At 45.7% G+C, this 20,519-nt stretch overlaps 1 protein-coding gene across 2 annotated transcripts in view; it reads left to right on the top strand.

Moving 5' to 3' along the window:
• RANBP17 (RAN binding protein 17) overlaps positions 1 to 20,519 on the top strand; it is a 1,172,021-nt gene that overhangs the window by 124,169 nt on the left and 1,027,333 nt on the right. For both annotated transcript variants that reach the window (XM_069199335.1, XM_069199333.1), the window contains exons 6-7: positions 13,936 to 14,040; positions 17,531 to 17,696. In XM_069199335.1, coding sequence (XP_069055436.1) covers positions 13,936 to 14,040; positions 17,531 to 17,696 — 271 coding nt within the window. The remainder of the gene's footprint in view (positions 1 to 13,935; positions 14,041 to 17,530; positions 17,697 to 20,519) is intronic.

Here is a 20,519-nt window from a genome sequence, read left to right as displayed (position 1 = left end):
TATGGATAAAATGTGCTATATCTAGCTCTCTATGTATACTGAACTATGCTAATAACAGTTGTTTAAACAAAAGCAAAGGGCCCTACTGTTACGGAGCAGGTTATGATGACGAGAGGCTGTACAGTGACTTTGGTATCCCTGCTAATAAGTTCAGTTTTTTTCTTCACCTTGTGCCCATGAAGAGTCTCTCTCCACAGTGCAAGCAAGGTTATGTAGGTCATCTGACTGATTATTTGGAGGGCCTAGGTGGGGTGAGAGCTCTCAGTTTGCATGCTGCTACTTTGGAAAGTGTACATAAAATGCACTGTAAGAGAGTGCTATTCTGGCAGTCGTTGTGAAAATCCCCAAGCAATCCCTACGTATGAAGTGTGAGAAGAACACAGGTATGTGAATTTCGTACTTCACCCCTAGCCCCAAGCATTGCTAGGAGCAAATTTGTGGGCTTATCAAGACAAGGGGCTTTAACAAACTGAGATCTGCTTTCAGCATATACAGTGTTCTGTGCCTGGAAAGCTGTTTTTCAAAAGGAGAACACGGTGGGCATTTCTGCCCCATGTAGTTGGGTTCTGAGTCAAAGCAAAATGTAGAGAAAGATTGGGAGCAGCAGAAGCATATGTGATCTGCTACCAAGGGAACCTCTGCAACATGGGATGAGAAGTGACAAATCTGTGGGATTCTTTTTTTATCCACTGCCCCAAATACTTGAGGATGTAAAGCATAGAGACCTTTACGAATGTTGACTCTAAGGCTGGCTTATCAAGAGGAAAAAGGGAAGATGTGGGTAACTTGTGTCTCAGCAGCAAGGCTACAAACAAATGTGTCTACATTTCCAGCAATTTGCTGTGATGTTTGTTTCTCCTTTGAAGAAGATCCTTGATAGTTTGTGTTGGTTGAAGGATCAAGCATAGTGTTAGACTTTTCATCCTTGGCGTGGTCTCCCTTAACTTTTTGCCTCTGTTCCCCAGGTTGTTGATGTGTGCTGGACTCTGATTTTGCTGTTTTTGTTACTCTGGGCACTTTACCACTGCTAACCAGTGCTAAAGTGCAAGTGCTCCTGTTTAAATTGTATGTAAGTGGTTCATCCATGATTGGCATATTTGAATTACTAGTAAGTCCCTAGTAATGTGCACTAGAGGTGCCAGGGCCTGTAAATCAAATGCTACTAGTGGGCCTGCAGCACTGGTTGTGCCACCCACATAAGTAGCTCTGTAATCATGTCTCAGACCTGCCACTGCAGTGTCTGTATGTGTATTTTTACACTGTAAATTCGACTTGGCAAGTGTACCCACTTGCCAGGTCTAAACCTTCCCTTTCCTTACATGTAAGGCACCCCTAAGGTAGGCCCTAGGTAGCCCCAAGGGCAGGGTGCAGTGTATGGATAAGGTAGGACATATAGTAATGTGGTTTATATGTCCTAACAGTGAAATACTACCAATTTCGTTTTCACTGTTGCAGGGTCTGTCTCTCTCATAGGATAATATGGGGGCTACCTTTAAATATGATTAAAGTGTAGATTCCCCCAGAGAGTAGATGGACATGTGGAGTTTGGGATCCCTGAACTCACAATTTAAAAATACATCTTTTAGTAAAGTTGATTTTAAGATTGTGAGTTTGGAAATGCCACTTTTAGAAAGTGAGCATTTTCTTGCTTAAACCATTCTGTGACTCTGCCTTGTTTGTGGATTCCCTGTCTGGGTCAGTTTGACAGTTGGGTTGTTTTTCACCTCACACCAGACAGTGACACAAAGGGAGCTGGGGTGTGATCTGCATTTCCTGATTAGCCATCTCTGCTAGGAGGGAGGGGTGGAGTGGTCACTCTCATCTGAAAGGACTGTGCCTGCCTCTGACAATGCTGTCTCCAACCCCCTGGTGTGTGTCTGAGGCCTTGCCTGGGCAAGGCAGGATTTCACAAGAAGGTGTGAGTCCCCTTTGAAGGAAGGTGACTTCAAAGACTAAAATGGGTATAAGAAGGGCACCCAAACTTACAAACTTTAGAAACACTTCTGGAACCAAGAGGAACCTCTGCCTGGAGAAGAGCTGATAGCTGAGGAACAAGTGCTGCCCTGCCTGTGACTGTGCTTTGTGGAGCTTTCCTGCAGTGCTGCTTCTGCCAGAGTAAGAGGGCAAAGACTGGACTTTGTGTGCCTTCCATCTTGAAGAAGAAATCTCCAAGGGCTTGATGTAGAGCTTGCCTCCTGTTGTTGAAGTCTCAGGGATAGCAAAGACTTCTTCCTGCCAGCACCTGGAGTCTCTGGAGAGACCCCTACTCTGCTCTGTGGTGCCCTTCCAGTTCCTGGGACCCTGAAAGGAGAGGCTGGCAGCCTAAGGACAAAAATACACGCACCGAGCACCGTGCGGAGAAAAGATCGACGCGAATCCGATCGCGGCTGAGAAAACGACGCGACGCCGGTTCCGCAGCTGAGAAACGACGCCACAGGAAACGCGACCGAAAAACCGACGCCCGGAGCAGGAGAAACGACGCGCAGCATCGCTGACGGAGGCTGAGAGATCGCACCCTGCGCCGCGGGACTTTCGGATCGTCGTGTGGCTGGCTTTTTCAACGCGCACCGCCGTGCCGAGTTGTTTTCGACGCACACAGCCGTGCAGGGTTACTTTCGACGCACACCGCCCGTGCGGGGTTATTTTTGACGCAAACCAGGTACATTTTCACGCTAGCAGCGCTAGTGTGGTGTTACAACTACCTAAAGACTCTTTTTATTTTAAACCTTTAAAAAATCATAACTTGACTTGTGTATGTTGGATTTTTGTCGTTTTGGTCTTGTTTTGTCTAGATAAATATTTCCTATTTTTCTAAACTGGTGTTGTGTCATTTTGTAGTGTTTTCATTAAGTTACTGTGTGTGTTGGTACAAATACTTTACGCCCAGCACTCTGAGGTTAAGCCTACTGCTCTGCCAAGCTACCAAGGGGGGTAAGCAGGGGTTAGCTGAGGGTGATTCTCTTTTATCCTAACTAGAGTGAGGGTCCTTGCTTGAACAGGGGGTAACCTGACTGTCAACCAAAGACCCCATTTCTAACATTGGTGACCAGCGGTCGGGATTTGGACTTGTATTTGTACTTGACATACAGTAATTAAGTGTACACTACTGTTTTGATCTCAGACCACTACGTGACCACATACTACTAGTCTTGTGATTTTTGTTTTTTTACTTGGACTGTTTTTCTCTGCATTCAGTTTCTTTTTTTTCGCTGATCCCGTGATTGACTTTGCTGAAACTTCATTTGAGAACTTGTTTTCTGTTTTTGGAACTGTGCATATTTTTTTTTAACCTCTCATCATGTCTCAGTCTGGAGATGCCCTAGCTGAAGCTGCTTTTGACTTGGAGAAATTGGAGAGCTACAAAGTGGCTCAGTTGAAGCAGTTTTGTAGTAATGTTGGCTGTCCCATTAAGAGCTCATCCAAGAAGGATGAGCTGCAAAAGGCGCTGAGGGCCTGGGTGACAGCCAAAGCAGCTGAGGGGCACACAGATGAGGAGCCAGAGGGGGAAGAGGAGTTGCAAGTCACTCACACTGATGTAGTGGGTGGGCCTGCTATGTCTCAGGGGAGAATCTCCAGGGCAGGTAGCAGTGTGTCCTCCAAGAGTCTGACACCTGGAGAGTTACAGGACAGACAGGCAGAGAGGGAGTACCAGTTGGAGCTGAAAAAGCTCAGTCTTGAGGAAAGGAAGATAAACATGGCTCATGAGCTCAGTTTAAAAGAGATAGATCAGAGGAGTCAGCCCAGTAGGGATGGTGGCAGCAATTCTACAGTGCAGCCTGAGAGAAGGGTACACATCCCAAAAGACCTTGTGAGGGATTATAAGAGGGAGGATGATATCTACTTGTGGTTCAAGGGTTATGAGTCAGCTCTCCACATGAACCTGGTCCCTGAAGCTCATTGGGGGGCAGCCCTGTGGAAGCATTTTGAGGCAGAGGGGAGGGACACACTGACGGCCTTAGGGGATGCTCAGAGTCTCACCTACCCTGCCATGAAGGAGGCCTTACTTACCAGGTATGGTCTCACCCCTGAGCAGTACAAGGAGAAGTTTAGATCCTACAAGAGAAAGGAATCCCAAACATGGTTGGAATGTGTTGATTCTTGTTGCAGGTCACTGGATGGTTGGGTGAAGGGCAGTAAGGTAAACATGTATGAGGGGCTTTACAATTTAATTGCTTGGGAGCACTTGTACAGTTTATGTTTTCCAGAGCTGCGCCAGCACCTCATTGACAGCAAGCTGACTGACCCCAGGAAGCTTGCACAGGAAGCGGACCGCTGGGAGAGCACCAGGGTCCAGAAGAGGTATGGGGGAGACCACGCCAAGGGTGGGCAGGGTCCCTCTCAGAAGAAAGGGGGGGGTAAGGGCAAACAGGATGAGTTCTCTAAAGGGCCCCAAACTGATTCCCAGGGTAAGGATTCCCAACCCCCCAGTGAAAAGAAGCCATGGTTCTCCAAAGGGAGGCCAATGGCAGGTGGTCCCCTACGTAAGTGCTATTCATGTGACCAGGTGGGTCATGTGAGGGGGGACCCCAAATGCCCCAAAAGTACACCGGCACCCACTGGTGCACCGTCCCAGGGTTTGGCCAGTGTAGCGCTTGGGGAGGAATTGGTTTCAGGTGGGTGGGAACCAGCAGAAATGACCCTTGTCTCACTAGGGGACAGTGAGATGGTCCAGAGAAACCTAGTGCCTGATAACACTAAGAAGTACAGGCAATGGGTGACCATCAATGGACAGAGGGTGGAGGCTCTGAGAGACACAGGAGCCAGTGTGACTACAGTGAGGAGTCACCTGGTGTCTGAAGAGCAGATTGATCCCCGGGTACTTCACCAAGTAGTTGCAGTAGACAATTCTGAGCGCCTCTGCAGAGTGGCGCAGGTTCCCTTTGAATGGGGGGGGGTCTCAGGTTCCTGGAAAGTAGCTGTGAGTCCAACCATGCCTGTTGATTGTTTGCTAGGCAACGACCTGGAAGATTCCCCTTGGAAGGAGGTGGAACACAGGTCTCACTTGGAGATGTTGGGTCTGCCTGGGTGGGTATGCGTATCCACCCGGTCTATGGCAGCCAATCAGGGTAGTCAAGAGCCCCTGGAGCCTGAAACAGTGGCCCAGGGGACCGCCAAGAAGAGGGAAGGCAGGAGGCGCGGGAAACCCGCCCCCGAAGTTCCCACGGTCCGGGAGGAGGCAGAGCCTGAGGGTGATGCCCCGGAACCTACAGGGGAACAGGTGGCTGAACTGGGGGAGGTCCCTGAGCTGTCGCAGTGGCAGCAGGAAGGGGGACCCACCAGGGAAGTATTCTGCACAGCGCAGAAGGAGTGCCCTACTCTTGAGGGACTGCGGCAGCAGGCTGCAGCCCAGGCGGCTGGCGGGGCGCCAGGTACTCACCTGATTTATTGGGAGGATGGCCTCCTGTATAGTGAGCCTAAGGTTCCTGAGCCGGGGTCAGCTCGTATGCTGGTGGTACCCCAGGGCTTCAGGACCTTCCTACTGGGTTTGGCTCATGATGTGCCTTTGGCAGGACATCTAGGGCAGGACAAGACCTATAAGAGGCTTGTCTCCCACTTTTACTGGCCCTTGATGAACAAGCAGTCAGCTGCTTATTGTAGATCTTGTCAGACTTGTCAGGCAAGTGGCAAGAGTGGGGGGAAATGCAAAGCTCCCCTCCAACCTTTACCGGTAGTCAGTACTCCCTTTGAAAGGGTAGGAATTGACATTGTGGGGCCTCTGGATCCCAAGACAGCCATGGGCAACAGGTTCATCCTGGTCTTGGTGGACCATGCCACACGGTACCCAGAAGCTATTCCTCTAAGGACGGTCACCGCCCCCGTGGTGGGACGTACCTTGATGGGGGTTTTTACCCGCATGGGGTTCCCCAAGGAGGTAGTATCTGATAGGGGTACAAACTTCATATCCACTTATATGAAGTCTCTGTGGAAGGTGTGTGGGGTAACCTACAAGTTCACCACCCCTTACCACCCCCAAAGTAATGGTCTGGTTGAGAGATTCAACCGCACCTTGAAGGGCATGATTCAGGGCCTGTCAGAGCCCTTGAGGCGTAAGTGGGACGTCCTCTTGCCATGCCTTCTGTTCGCTTACAGGGAGGTGCCTCAAAAGGGACTTGGCTTTAGCCCCTTTGAGCTCATCTATGGCCACCCTGTGAGGGGACCGCTCAGTCTGGTGAAGGAGGCTTTGGAGAAAGCTCCTAGTAAACCACCCCAGGATGTATTTAGCTACATGCTGGCGCTAAGAAACCAGACTGCCCGCTTCAGGAGTCTCGCTCAGGAGAACCTGGAAGCAAGCCAGGAGGATATGAAACGGTGGTACGACCAGAATGCCACTCTGGTTGAGTTTCAGCCTGGACAAAAAGTGTGGGTCATGGCACCAGTGGAGCCTAGGGCTCTCCAAGATAAGTGGACTGGGCCTTTTGAGGTGGTGGAAAGAAAGAGCGAGGTCACCTATCTGGTAGACTTGCAATCCCCCAGGAACCCCTTGAGGGTCCTGCATGTCAACCGCCTCAAACCACACTTTGAGCGAACTGAGCTATCCATGCTCCTAGCGACAGATGACGGGGTGGAGGAAGAGAGTGAGCCTCTTCCTGACCTCCTGTCTGCAGGAGAGAAAGATGGGTCTGTGGAGGGAGTGATCCTCTCCCCCTCCCTGACTGAGGAACAGCAGAGGGACTGTCGCCACGTGCTGGGACAGTTCGCCTCACTGTTTTCCCTGATCCCAGGAGTCACACACCTGTGCACACATGATGTGGACACTGGGGACAGTACACCTGTTAAACATAAGGTTTACAGGGTGACTGACAGGGTGAGGGCTTGCATTAAGGAGGAAGTCTCCAAAATGTTAGCCCTAAGGGTTATTGAGCACTCCAGCAGTCCTTGGGCCAGCCCAGTGGTCTTGGTCCCAAAGGCTACTGCTCCTGGTGCCACTCCAGAACTTAGGTTCTGTGTGGACTACCGGGGTCTCAATGCGGTCAGCAAGACTGACGCACACCCCATCCCCCGAGCTGATGAGCTCATTGATCGGTTAGGAGCTGCCAAGTACCTCAGTACGTTTGATTTAACATCTGGGTACTGGCAGATTGCCTTAACTGAAGGGGCAAAGGAGAGGTCAGCATTCTCTACCCCAGATGGGCACTTCCACTTCAATGTGATGCCCTTTGGGATGAAGAATGCCCCTGCCACCTTTCAGAGGTTGGTCAACCAGGTGTTGGCAGGACTGGATGAGTTCAGTGCCGCCTACCTGGATGACATTGCTGTGTTTAGTTCCACATGGGAGGAACACCTGCAACACCTCTGGAGAGTGTTAGAGGCCCTGCAGAAGGCAGGCCTCACTATTAAGGCGAGCAAGTGCCAAATAGGGCAGGGTTCTGTTGTGTACTTAGGACACCAGGTGGGGAGTGGCCAAGTGGCACCCCTACAGCCTAAGATTGACACGATTCTGGCTTGGGAGCCTCCCAAGACCCAGACTGAAGTGAGAGCCTTTTTAGGTCTCACAGGATACTATCGGAGGTTCGTTAAGGGATATGGTACCATTGTTACCCCCTTAACTGAGTTGACTTCTAAGAAGCAACCCAAGAAAGTGATCTGGACAGAGGCTTGCCAGAACGCTTTTGATGCCCTGAAGGCTGCCATGTGCACAGCACCTGTGCTGAAGGCACCTGACTACTCCACGGAGTTTGTTGTGCAAACAGACGCCTCAGAGCATGGTATTGGAGCAGTAATCTCACAGCTGAATGAAGAGGGCCTAGATCAACCCGTAGCCTTCATTAGCAGGAGGTTACTACCCAGGGAACGTAGGTGGAGTGCCATAGAACGTGAAGCGTTTGCTGTGGTCTGGGCACTGAAGAAGCTAAGACCCTACTTGTTTGGGACTCACTTCCGAGTTCAGACCGACCACAGACCCCTCAGATGGTTAATGCAGATGAGGGGTGAGAACCCAAAACTGTTGAGGTGGTCCATTTCCCTACAGGGGATGGACTTTACGGTGGAACATCGACCCGGTACAGAGCACGCCAATGCTGATGGTCTGTCCAGGTTCTTCCGCCTTAGGGATGAGAACTCCCATGAGGTTGGGTAGTTGCTCCCCACTTTTAGCTGGGGGGGACACGTGTTAGACTTTTCATCCTTGGCGTGGTCTCCCTTAACTTTTTGCCTCTGTTCCCCAGGTTGTTGATGTGTGCTGGACTCTGATTTTGCTGTTTTTGTTACTCTGGGCACTTTACCACTGCTAACCAGTGCTAAAGTGCAAGTGCTCCTGTTTAAATTGTATGTAAGTGGTTCATCCATGATTGGCATATTTGAATTACTAGTAAGTCCCTAGTAATGTGCACTAGAGGTGCCAGGGCCTGTAAATCAAATGCTACTAGTGGGCCTGCAGCACTGGTTGTGCCACCCACATAAGTAGCTCTGTAATCATGTCTCAGACCTGCCACTGCAGTGTCTGTATGTGTATTTTTACACTGTAAATTCGACTTGGCAAGTGTACCCACTTGCCAGGTCTAAACCTTCCCTTTCCTTACATGTAAGGCACCCCTAAGGTAGGCCCTAGGTAGCCCCAAGGGCAGGGTGCAGTGTATGGATAAGGTAGGACATATAGTAATGTGGTTTATATGTCCTAACAGTGAAATACTACCAATTTCGTTTTCACTGTTGCAGGGTCTGTCTCTCTCATAGGATAATATGGGGGCTACCTTTAAATATGATTAAAGTGTAGATTCCCCCAGAGAGTAGATGGACATGTGGAGTTTGGGATCCCTGAACTCACAATTTAAAAATACATCTTTTAGTAAAGTTGATTTTAAGATTGTGAGTTTGGAAATGCCACTTTTAGAAAGTGAGCATTTTCTTGCTTAAACCATTCTGTGACTCTGCCTTGTTTGTGGATTCCCTGTCTGGGTCAGTTTGACAGTTGGGTTGTTTTTCACCTCACACCAGACAGTGACACAAAGGGAGCTGGGGTGTGATCTGCATTTCCTGATTAGCCATCTCTGCTAGGAGGGAGGGGTGGAGTGGTCACTCTCATCTGAAAGGACTGTGCCTGCCTCTGACAATGCTGTCTCCAACCCCCTGGTGTGTGTCTGAGGCCTTGCCTGGGCAAGGCAGGATTTCACAAGAAGGTGTGAGTCCCCTTTGAAGGAAGGTGACTTCAAAGACTAAAATGGGTATAAGAAGGGCACCCAAACTTACAAACTTTAGAAACACTTCTGGAACCAAGAGGAACCTCTGCCTGGAGAAGAGCTGATAGCTGAGGAACAAGTGCTGCCCTGCCTGTGACTGTGCTTTGTGGAGCTTTCCTGCAGTGCTGCTTCTGCCAGAGTAAGAGGGCAAAGACTGGACTTTGTGTGCCTTCCATCTTGAAGAAGAAATCTCCAAGGGCTTGATGTAGAGCTTGCCTCCTGTTGTTGAAGTCTCAGGGATAGCAAAGACTTCTTCCTGCCAGCACCTGGAGTCTCTGGAGAGACCCCTACTCTGCTCTGTGGTGCCCTTCCAGTTCCTGGGACCCTGAAAGGAGAGGCTGGCAGCCTAAGGACAAAAATACACGCACCGAGCACCGTGCGGAGAAAAGATCGACGCGAATCCGATCGCGGCTGAGAAAACGACGCGACGCCGGTTCCGCAGCTGAGAAACGACGCCACAGGAAACGCGACCGAAAAACCGACGCCCGGAGCAGGAGAAACGACGCGCAGCATCGCTGACGGAGGCTGAGAGATCGCACCCTGCGCCGCGGGACTTTCGGATCGTCGTGTGGCTGGCTTTTTCAACGCGCACCGCCGTGCCGAGTTGTTTTCGACGCACACAGCCGTGCAGGGTTACTTTCGACGCACACCGCCCGTGCGGGGTTATTTTTGACGCAAACCAGGTACATTTTCACGCTAGCAGCGCTAGTGTGGTGTTACAACTACCTAAAGACTCTTTTTATTTTAAACCTTTAAAAAATCATAACTTGACTTGTGTATGTTGGATTTTTGTCGTTTTGGTCTTGTTTTGTCTAGATAAATATTTCCTATTTTTCTAAACTGGTGTTGTGTCATTTTGTAGTGTTTTCATTAAGTTACTGTGTGTGTTGGTACAAATACTTTACGCCCAGCACTCTGAGGTTAAGCCTACTGCTCTGCCAAGCTACCAAGGGGGGTAAGCAGGGGTTAGCTGAGGGTGATTCTCTTTTATCCTAACTAGAGTGAGGGTCCTTGCTTGAACAGGGGGTAACCTGACTGTCAACCAAAGACCCCATTTCTAACACATAGGTACTCTTCACCTATAAGGTGAATCCTGAATGGGAGCATGTCATGCTGCCTAGAATATTTCTTTCAGTGTACGGGTGCAGATATTGGTGAGAAATGTCTGGCCAGAGTTCTGGCAGTCCAACAAGATGGTGTTTATGGGCTTCTGAGGCAGGCAGCCGAGTGGAAGGAGATTCTAAGACTTCTGTTGTTATCAAAAGTGATACTGGTTATGCAAAGGAGTCCTAGATGTCCACAGGAATAGCAGAAATCCTTTAATGATTTGAGTGCACTACGTAGGCCTTGATTATGAGTTAGGCATAGTGGTAATTGCTGCATACTAGGGTAAATAGTGCAGGCATTTACAGACCCAGCTGATCACAAGTTCAAAGCTGCATGTGGAATTCGTCACTTGTGCTAAATACCACGTTTGTAGTCCACGTGCACTGTTTACCACATGTGATATTTACCACATGCAAAAATTAACACATGTGCCAAATAACACCCAATTACAAGTAGAGGAGGTCATTGAAAGCCAGTGGAAAATACCACATTAAAATATCGCCAGTCAGAAGCAGGTGATAACAATTCCTGAAAGTTTAGGTAATGAAAGAAAAGCTGTGAGACTATACAAAGAAAAACTAGGATCAACGCAGTAATGCAAAAAAATACAGTACAGGCACTGTCTGAGACAAAAAAATAAAATCACACTCACACAGCTGCACACGGTGTTAGGTCTACATAACCAGATAAACAGACATGGACAGGTAAAACTATCACAGGTTGATTGCAGCAATTCACACTTCATTCCACATTACTCTCAATGAGGAGACCAATCAGCCATTTATCATCAAGCTTAAAGTGCATTAGGGTTGTTGAAGTCCAATCTCAGTACATGTCAACAGCACCATTAGAGAGTTGTTAGCCTCTATGGCAGCACATACATGGATCCATGGGAATATTTGTAATAAATTACATCCGTCACTCTTCACAATGATAATGATTCTCAGCGAGGTCAATGTTTTAACTATGACATGTACTTCCATTATAACTGTTATGTCTCCTACCTTGAATTCCTCCGGCTTCAAGACCATCTTTCATGTCTTCCAATCTAGATGTTTTGAGAATGGTCATAATGTTTTCTTCGCATGGCTTGATGCAGAGTGTAGTTGGAGAACTACCACCAGTTGTTATATGTTGATGTTTGTGCTTGACAACTAATTGAAGTACCTTGCATCTCAAGGTGTGGAACCTGTTTATAATGTTCTCATTATCATGTGGAAATGTTGACACAGTATTGATTTTGTCCATTATTTCTGTCCATGGACATATTCTTGTCTGTATTTGCTGGCATATTCAACATGACATGTTACATTAGGCAATCACGATGTCTTAGCACCTTCTTGGCTAGAATCTGAAGCTACGGATGCATAAACATGTACTTTCTATCACTATCGGGATTCATGATTGAGTTTGGAAGGTCCCTGCTTGAGATGACCTAATAATATCAGAGGATACAAATGGATTTAGTGTATCTTTTTTCAACATGCTTTGTTCCCACAAAATGAATACCTGCACCCTCCCACGTAGGAAGGAGGTTTTGTGTACTTTGAGGGTGTCATGAGTTCCTTCTGTGTGTTGCTGTGCCTATTTCCGCACTCTAAGGATAAATGTTGTCACTTCAGAAACTTCCAGTGCCAGAAAATGCGCACTTCCTGATATTTTGTGCATTTGCTATTTATTGGTTTTGGTATTTACCACATTCTATTCTATTCTCCAACATTTGTACAGCACATAGCTACACAATGGGCTTCCCACCGATGTCTGACAATTGATAAAAATAGGTAGGTTTTGAGTAACTTCCTAAAGCAGGTTTCTAATTTCTCCTGCCTAATCTGTAAAGGGAAATTATTCCAGAGTTTAGGGGGTAGGAATTTAAAAGACCTTCCAACTCCTTTAGCTTTCAAATCCTCAGGACAAGAAGGAGGTTTTGACATTCTGAGCGTAGCGTACGTTTGGGAATGTACAACACTGCCAAACTTTGTATTGGTTAGGGGTCCTTTTTTCTGAATTGCTCGATGCACCATGCAGAGAGTATTAAACTGTATTCTCTTCTGTATTGGTAGCCACTGAAGAGTTGCCAGTGATGGTGCTGCAGAAGTCTGCCTGTGGATTTTGAAGAGTTCTGAATTACTTGCAGTTGATTGATGGCATGCTTTGGTCTGCCTAAATAAAGGGAGTTCCCATAATCCAGACACAAAATGATGAGTCCTGTACTATTACTTTACATAGATGGACTGGGAACCAGCAGAGCACTTTTCTTAGGGAGCAGCATGCCTCTAACTTCTTGCTTGGACTTCCATAGTTAGCTTTTGATCTAAACAAATCCCTAAACTCTTAATTAATGGAGTAGGTGTCAGAAGTGGTCCCAACTCCATTGGCCAATTAAGTTCATTCCGGACTGAAGAGATATGACCTACTACCATGACTTCAGTTTTGTCTCCATTCAGCTTTAAACAACTGTCTGACATCCATCTTGTCACATGCTTAAGGCATGCATTTAGTTGGTGCAATGTATTGTTTCATTAGCATACGAGATGAGAGCAAATCCATATGCCTGAACTATTTCTACTAGTGGATGTATATAAATATTAAAAAGTGTGGAACCTAAAGAAGATCCCTGAGGAACCCCACAATTTAGTTCATGAATTGTTGAGAGGGTAGAGCCTATCTGGACGTAAAAGCTTCTTGAGTCCAGAAAACTGGTTAACCATTTGAGTGGCATCCCATTTATTCCTGCCTTCCTTGGCCTGTGGGGATACTGTATCAAATGTGGCACTGAGATCTAAGAAGATCAGTACCACAGCCACCCTGGTCCATTACCCCTCTTTATGATTCAGTTGACTCAAATAGAGCTGTTTCAGTATAATTATTTGATGTGAACCTCATGTAGGTAGGGTGCAGGATGGAATGCAGTTCAAAGAACATCAACAGATGCTTACTCACATGTTGTTTGAGAATTTTACTTACCCCCGGGTGAAGACCTCTGGGGCAGTAGTTTTCAACCAATGCAGTATATAGTGAACATTCAGTATTTAACACGTGTTGAATACCAATTCTGTGTTAAAAACTAATAATCAAAGGTATTTACCACGTGTTATTTACCGAACCCTGTGGAATCTGTATTTGCCAAATGTGCAATCTCGCTGGTTTTTGATTGAGTTCCTAATGTTCTCCAAGCAAAATCATGTAATTATCTGTTTGAAAGTACCTTATCTGTTGTAATGCCATTTTTTGGCAAAGAAATCGTCTTCAAATGTTCTCATTTAATATGGTGAAGTTATGGCTTCCGACTTGTATTCTTACACAGGGTTTATGTTGAGTTTTCTTGTGTTCTCCAACCTCTTGGTGTTCATTCGCAAATGATAAACAAAATGTATTAAACAAAGATTCCTAGGAATATCCAGAAAACATCTGTATCTATTTCTGGAGAACCACAGTTACAGGTAAGTACACTTTTCTTCTTCCATCTGTACACCTTACTGCTGTTTTATTAGACTGCCCAGAAGGACCTATTCGAAAGGATTTTGCAGACGTCTGACGTCACAGATAATTTGCTCAAATACTGAATTTGCACTTGTTTCTAGATTCTTTCGTCATTTTATTGAAAACGTATTTACTTTTATTCTTATTATTTCAAAATTTCATTTTTTAGGTTGATTATTCTAGGCCGTCGTCGAAACATCGTAAAATAGCTACCTCATTCCGTGACTCCTCTTTGAAGGATATTGTAATGCTTGCGTGCTCCCTTCTAAAAGAGGTAAAAGACAGCATTCAATTTTCTCCTTAGAATACAGCGCCGCCCTGTTTGTTCGGAATGCTACATTGTCTTTATTTCAACAACATTTTACTTGTACTCCCCGTAATAAAATGCTACAGCCTGCATGAAAGCCTGTAAGCAGCATTTTATAGGATATATCAGTACATCTGACTATGGGACTGTGAGTTCGGACAAGAGATCCACAAAAGCATGGCTGTACTGATGTGCCCAGCTAAAGCTTATTTCTTTATACTACAGGCGTAAACCTTTGCTTTTAGGGTCTCCTAACCATTTGTACTGCACAAATTAATGTCTAAATTTGATACAACCACAAATGCCAAGTGCCTTTGATGCCTACACTGTACAGCAGGACAACTACATTTGGCCTGGCTTTGCCCAGCCATTAATGCCTTTTTGGCTTGAAGTGGTGAATAAAATTGTCTAACATTTTGGGTCACCCTACCATTTGACCCCTTTAGCTGCTCTTCTGGGGCAATCTGTGGATTTTGGTGGGCCTGAGTGTAGATTTGCGTCTCTGCTGCTATTGTTTGCTAAGCGGAGGGGCAGCTGTGGGTTGGTTGAGAGGTCCTCCAGCGCTGATAAGTTTGGTTGTGCAAAGCATCCTTCTGCCGTGCCCCTTGAATTGTTATGCCCAAAAGCCACCCACCAACAACTGGCCTAGAGACACCTGGAGCCCACATCGGCTCTACTTTGAGACAAACTGCAATGACTGATGAACTCTAGCCGGGCTGCTTTGTTTTATCATCCATTCGACAGGCAGGATTGTAACTCCCAAAAATAAGACTTCAGCAATTGTACTCTATCGTGCAGTATGTGTAACAGTAATCTGGAACTATGTCTGAATGCCACTGTTAATTTTATGTATAAAACTAATAAAATGATAACTAAATGTTAAAAAAACACACATGACTTATGTTGATCATGCAAGGAAGAAAACCTTTAGCTGAATTATCAGTTTTTCAGTTTCTGTTTACAATCATGAATACATTTCCTTTGAGAAATTAGACTCTAGACCATTGTCACTCGTACATCTTGTACTCTTATCATTTTCTTTTGTCCCTAAAAAAACTGCTTTCTTCAGTCTTTTCCCTTTATTTACTTGCAGAAGGCACGGACTGGGACTCTATCTATTGTTTTAAAGTAAAAGTTTGTCAAAATGTTTATAAATGTTCCAAGTGTATGCCAAGTTGAGAAGAGAGCACCCTGTTTTTATAGTTCCTAACTAAGTGAACGTACTAGGGTTAGTTGTTCTGCTGTTTCAGTTTAAATTGCACCTGAGAGAGCTTTGCATCTGGCACGACATCCACAGTTATATTTCCATAAATGACAGTGTGGCTTTTAAGTTGTTTACCAAACTGTTTACTTTGTCTGCAGTAACTGAAATGCAGTGTATGAAGTAAATGGCACTTATTCAAGATGTCCAATAGGATGGGAGCTGCCAGTAAACGCAACCTGGTACCTGGCTACGACAAATATGCTGGGACCACTTTAACTCAATTTAAAACACAATGCAACGCTGGGCTATGTGTCTCGCCCTTTTGGTACCGGGTCACAGTCTGATAAGTTGGCCTCAGTTTTGTCAGGTGAACATCTATAAAAAAATGGCATTTATATTATGAGTGCACCTTCAGTGGGGGGATTGAAGGCTGATTGATCCCACTCTTTGGTGTTCTGCTGCCATTTGCTAGATGTCTACGAACCCTGGGCTGCATATTGCTGCGTAAGGTATATGCAAGACGTAGAGATGGTACAAGCTCATTCTTTGGCGACTGATAGTGCTCATGTTTAGCTGTAGAATCGTCCATTGGTGGAATCAAGAAAGAGATTCCCACTGAATATCATTAAATGCGTTTGAACGACCATCTTCATGCCACCTTAAGAAAACTTGCGTAGGATGATGGACTGGGAACTCACTTCTCCTGTTTTTCATAAAAGTGTCTACAGATTTACTTGGAGGTGTGGAGGAAGGGTGGGGCATAGAAAGTGAAATGGTGCCTCGGACACAGAATATGTCTAAACCAGATCTGAGCAGCCATCAGCAAACTAGAGTAATGTTCCGTTACATATCAGAAGTATCCACATTTTAAGTCCTAGGTCGACACAGGCATAGTCTAGAGTGTAACGAGGCCTCTTCCCAAGCAATCAGTATAGATCAGAGTTCGGATGAACACGCCATCTTGGTGTAAGTTACCAGCCTGTGAAAGCAGTCATCCTAGTCACATAATTCTTCATCTGCTACCACCTGCTTTCAGTTTCATTCATAATCAACACCGTACTGCCCAAGTTTACATCTTTGTTTACATTGGCCCAAGCCTTCAGGTTTCGGTTTTGATGCCGTCTCATAGAGACTCCTGTGGATGTTAAAGTAACAGCTCTTACAGCTAAGGTTGCTTGTGGCATGGTTGTAGATGCACATTTCTCACACACATTCATAAAGGTTGACCTCAATCCTTTCTGACCCTCTGCCTATTTCATGAGCCTGGGGTAGTCAGGCTGTCCTTTTCATGCCCTGCAAGGAGTTGGGTCAACTGAGTTGTTTCAGGTTTTTCATCTTCAATGGGTGGATTGTGATCCCTTTTCACTATCAAGGGAAAAGAGCAAAAGTATATTCAAAACACTGCAATCCTCAAACTTCAGCAAAGGCTTTTCTGCATCTTACCTGTCTTCCCTCTACTCATGTGCAATAGAGGACAATGCTCCTAGTAAAATGTCAGAGGAAACTGGATGATGATGAATATTTCCACATTGACTATTTGACAACGTTCTGCCTCTTTTTTAATTTCAGCTAATGTCCTTAATGAAAGTTAGTAGTAGGTGGTGAACACAGAGAGAGTTAAGATGATTAGGCAGGTTCCCACTCACTGATGAATTAAATTAGGGTTGAGAGGATTCAGCTCTCCAACGAGGACTTCAGGTCCAAGCCATGTGACAGTTCCCTGACTACAAGGCACTTGCATGGCTTGAGAATCACATTTACTGTAATGTTCAGCCATTGCATATATTCAGATAACTAAAACGCTCGTGCCCCAGCTAGTTTATGTTAATCTTTAAGTTTTTATATCCCATTTTTCAAAGACTATAACAGGCTAATTAAAACTCTTAAATTCCATATGTTCTTTTGCTCCCTTTTACATCCCATCCATCTATTTATATTGTATAGCACCAGCCCTCCCACTGCCACAACCTCCCGTTGCCAGACTTTTTTTTAGCAGCATGTGTAGTTGCCAGGACAACCACGCACTATCAAAGGTGAGAGTAGTGGTGTACCCCATTAGCACACTTCTCCACTGTATTGGTATTCTGCATATATGCATGTGCTTCAGCAGCCTCTGATGCAAGACAATTTAGTGACTGTGCTAGAATGGATTTAAGAAGCTTTTGGCAATGGCAAAACATACATTGCAGATTAATGTGTCCCTAACGTACTTATTAAATATACATATTTTCTTTTCTGCATTTTTACTTTTAGATACTGGCAAAGCCATTAAATCTTCAGGACCAAAGCCAGCAGGGCCTGGTAATGCATCTTCTTAAACTTGTCCTCAACTGTCTTAGCTTCGACTTCATTGGCAGCTCAGCAGATGAATCTGCAGATGATCTATGCACTGTGCAAATTCCAACAACCTGGAGAACAAGTAGGTGATTTATTTTTGTAAGAGTTCGAGTAGTTGATTGCTGCACTGTTAGGATACATTTAACAATGAGGATTTAGATTGCTTTCTTGCATGATTTATGGGTAAACAAGAGAGCTCAAAATAGAATCCATAAATATAGAGTTTGGGCCCCACATACTGAGGCAGATGCAGCTCTCATATCCACCTCTGTCTAGGTGGAAGTGTATGAGAGGAAGACCCCCCTCTCTACCCTCTGTGTCTTACTGACATGCATAGGTGACTGGCAGAAATATAGCATGTATCAATTGATAAACCTTGGCTCCTTCCCCTGGGTGTGAGAGAGTCCCAGTTTCCAGAAACTGTCTATGTAAAGCCCCTTATGATTTCACCAGCCCATATAACCCCAGAAGCTTAAAAGGGACAGGAAGCCAGTTCCACTTTAACTTTCCAAACCCATTCTTTTCTGACACCTAGATGTAGGGGTATCTCTAGATTTGATTTTATGGGAGTGAGGTGACACACACGGGCTACAGATAAAATTGATGGGGCCAAGATCAACTGGTGATCATGAACACTGAACACACATGTTCAATATGTTATATATGTTAGACTGCGAATTGGACATTACCTAAAAGTTCTTATGGTGTATGGTAGGGCAGGGGTCTTTGGAGTGTCCCAATTTCCCCCTGCTATCCTCTTCATACCACTCTCTTTCGCAGTCACTTGATCCTCATCTTTCTGAAACCCTCAATCTGCATATCTCACACCTCATCTCTTTCTTCCTCAGCATTCTCTTTTCACACTTTCTTTTACATACTTCTTGGTGTCCCCTACACTTCAGTGCCCCTCCACGAACACACAACATAACCACTCGCCTTTAGGCAATGCATTTTCTTAACTTTCACCTGCCCAAATTTTTTACAGCTGTGCACTTTTTTCACACACTAGCATAAAATCACAATTGTGGTTGACACACCAGACTTATGCATTGCATATCCCATAGAGAGGCCAAGGACTGGTTGAGAATGTATCCCGAACCCCTGTAGAAAATTGAGTTTTTGGTTGAGGGGGTGAGAACCTTTCTCAAGCAGAAGCCACAATCCCTGTCAGGTTGAGCCACAAAAGACACTAAATAACTCTCTGGTTGCTTGGCACGAAAGCAGTCAGGCTTAATTTAGAGGCACTGTGTTAAGTATTCATATAGCCCCCAAACAGCAATAACGTGAAAACACACCAATTTAGAAACTTAAAGGATATGTAATAAATAATTTGACATCAGAATGACAGAAATTCAATCAGTAGAACTGGAAATATGAATTTGTAAAGTTTTTTGTAAAACCTAGTGTGTAAAAGATCAAAGCGCCAACCACGGACATCTAGTTACATGAGACCGGGGCAAAGTCGAAAGCTATGGACGACCGTGACGGAGCACTGTTCGGAGACACAAGATGAATTGGGCTCAGTCTCCGCTTATATTCGAACTTAAAAAGAACAAAAAACAAAAAATTGGAAAAAATGCATGAGAAAGTAGATTTCAGCATGGTAGACAGTCGGCTGTGCCAGAGCAAGAGGCATCATCATCAGGGAGTTGGAGGGAGGAAGTCATGATGAAGATTTCTGCGTTCAGACGTAGTCATTTTTTAGGATCTCCGCAATCTCCAGCAGGACAAAGCTGCAGGCTATACTCAACCAGGACGCCAGTCGGTCAGATACCGCTCCAAAAAGGAGCCACTGAACAGGATTTGCTCCTGCAGAGAGGAACAGAGCGGGAGCAACTGCAAAGTCAGGCCAACAAGCGATCCACCTTGGGCGGATGGGCACGCAGGTAAGTCACGGTCTTCTTCCGGTTCTCAGCGCATTTGTTGATGGACACTGTTTTCAAAGTTTTGGTTGTTGGCTGTTTGAGCAGTTTTAGCACAGCTTCCAAGGGTGCAGTGCTAGGTGGGTACCACTTAGAGGACAGGACCCACTTACGGCAGGGTCCAGGTGCTAGTTTAAGTTTGTTGGAGCTTTTTATGTTCCTGTAGTTCAGAGCAGAAGGCCAGATAACTAGCCCTTGGATTCCATCTATTAGTCTTGGGATCAAGGAGCAAGGCAGACCTCCAGCAGCGTGGCAGCCCTGTGTAGATACAAGGCAGGCTTCTTGCAGCAGGGCAGTCCTCTGGCATCAGCAGGGCAGTCCTCAGAAATCCAAAGCATGCCTCAGGCAGCAGGGCAGTCTTCTGAAGTACAAGCATTCCTCCTGGGAGTCCTCTGCTGGTCCAGGAGTGAACTGAAGAGTGCGTCTGGGGGGTCCTATTTTCCTACTGGGTGCCAGCTTTGAAGTGGAAGAAAATTTGAGTTTTCCTCCCACAGATAGTTCTGGAATTCCCTTCCTCTCTGCCCAGTTAGGCTAGTGTGATGTTCTTTGTGAGAGTGCTGAGGCAACTCCTTTGAAATGTAAGAGAAGCAGGGAACAGCTCTACCCCAACACATCTTTGCAGGATGCCCCATCCTGCCAACACCTAGTCACCCTTTGTCTCGCTGTGTGGGAGTAATACACAAAGCTTGTCTGTCATGCTAATAACATGTGATCCAGGACACATGCTGCAGGCACCAAATGGTTAGGACAGGAAAAAGCCACCTTTCTAAAAGTGGCATTTTCAGAATTGTGATTTAAAATCCAACTTTACTAACTCTTTATAGACCAAACAATAGTTTTCTACCTGTACCCAAACAAAATGTATCACTTATTAAATGCAATAATGTAACTCAATGTTATTGTATGGGGAGAGGTAGGCCTCCCAATAGTGAAAAACTAATTTAGTATTTTTCACTACCAGGACATGTAAAACATAAGCGTGC

This window comes from Pleurodeles waltl, chromosome 7 (genome assembly GCF_031143425.1).
Source record: "Pleurodeles waltl isolate 20211129_DDA chromosome 7, aPleWal1.hap1.20221129, whole genome shotgun sequence".
NCBI classification, from domain to species: domain Eukaryota; kingdom Metazoa; phylum Chordata; class Amphibia; order Caudata; family Salamandridae; genus Pleurodeles; species Pleurodeles waltl.
The sequence above is the reverse complement of the archived record's forward strand: the minus strand, read 5'-3'. Positions and strand labels throughout refer to the sequence as shown.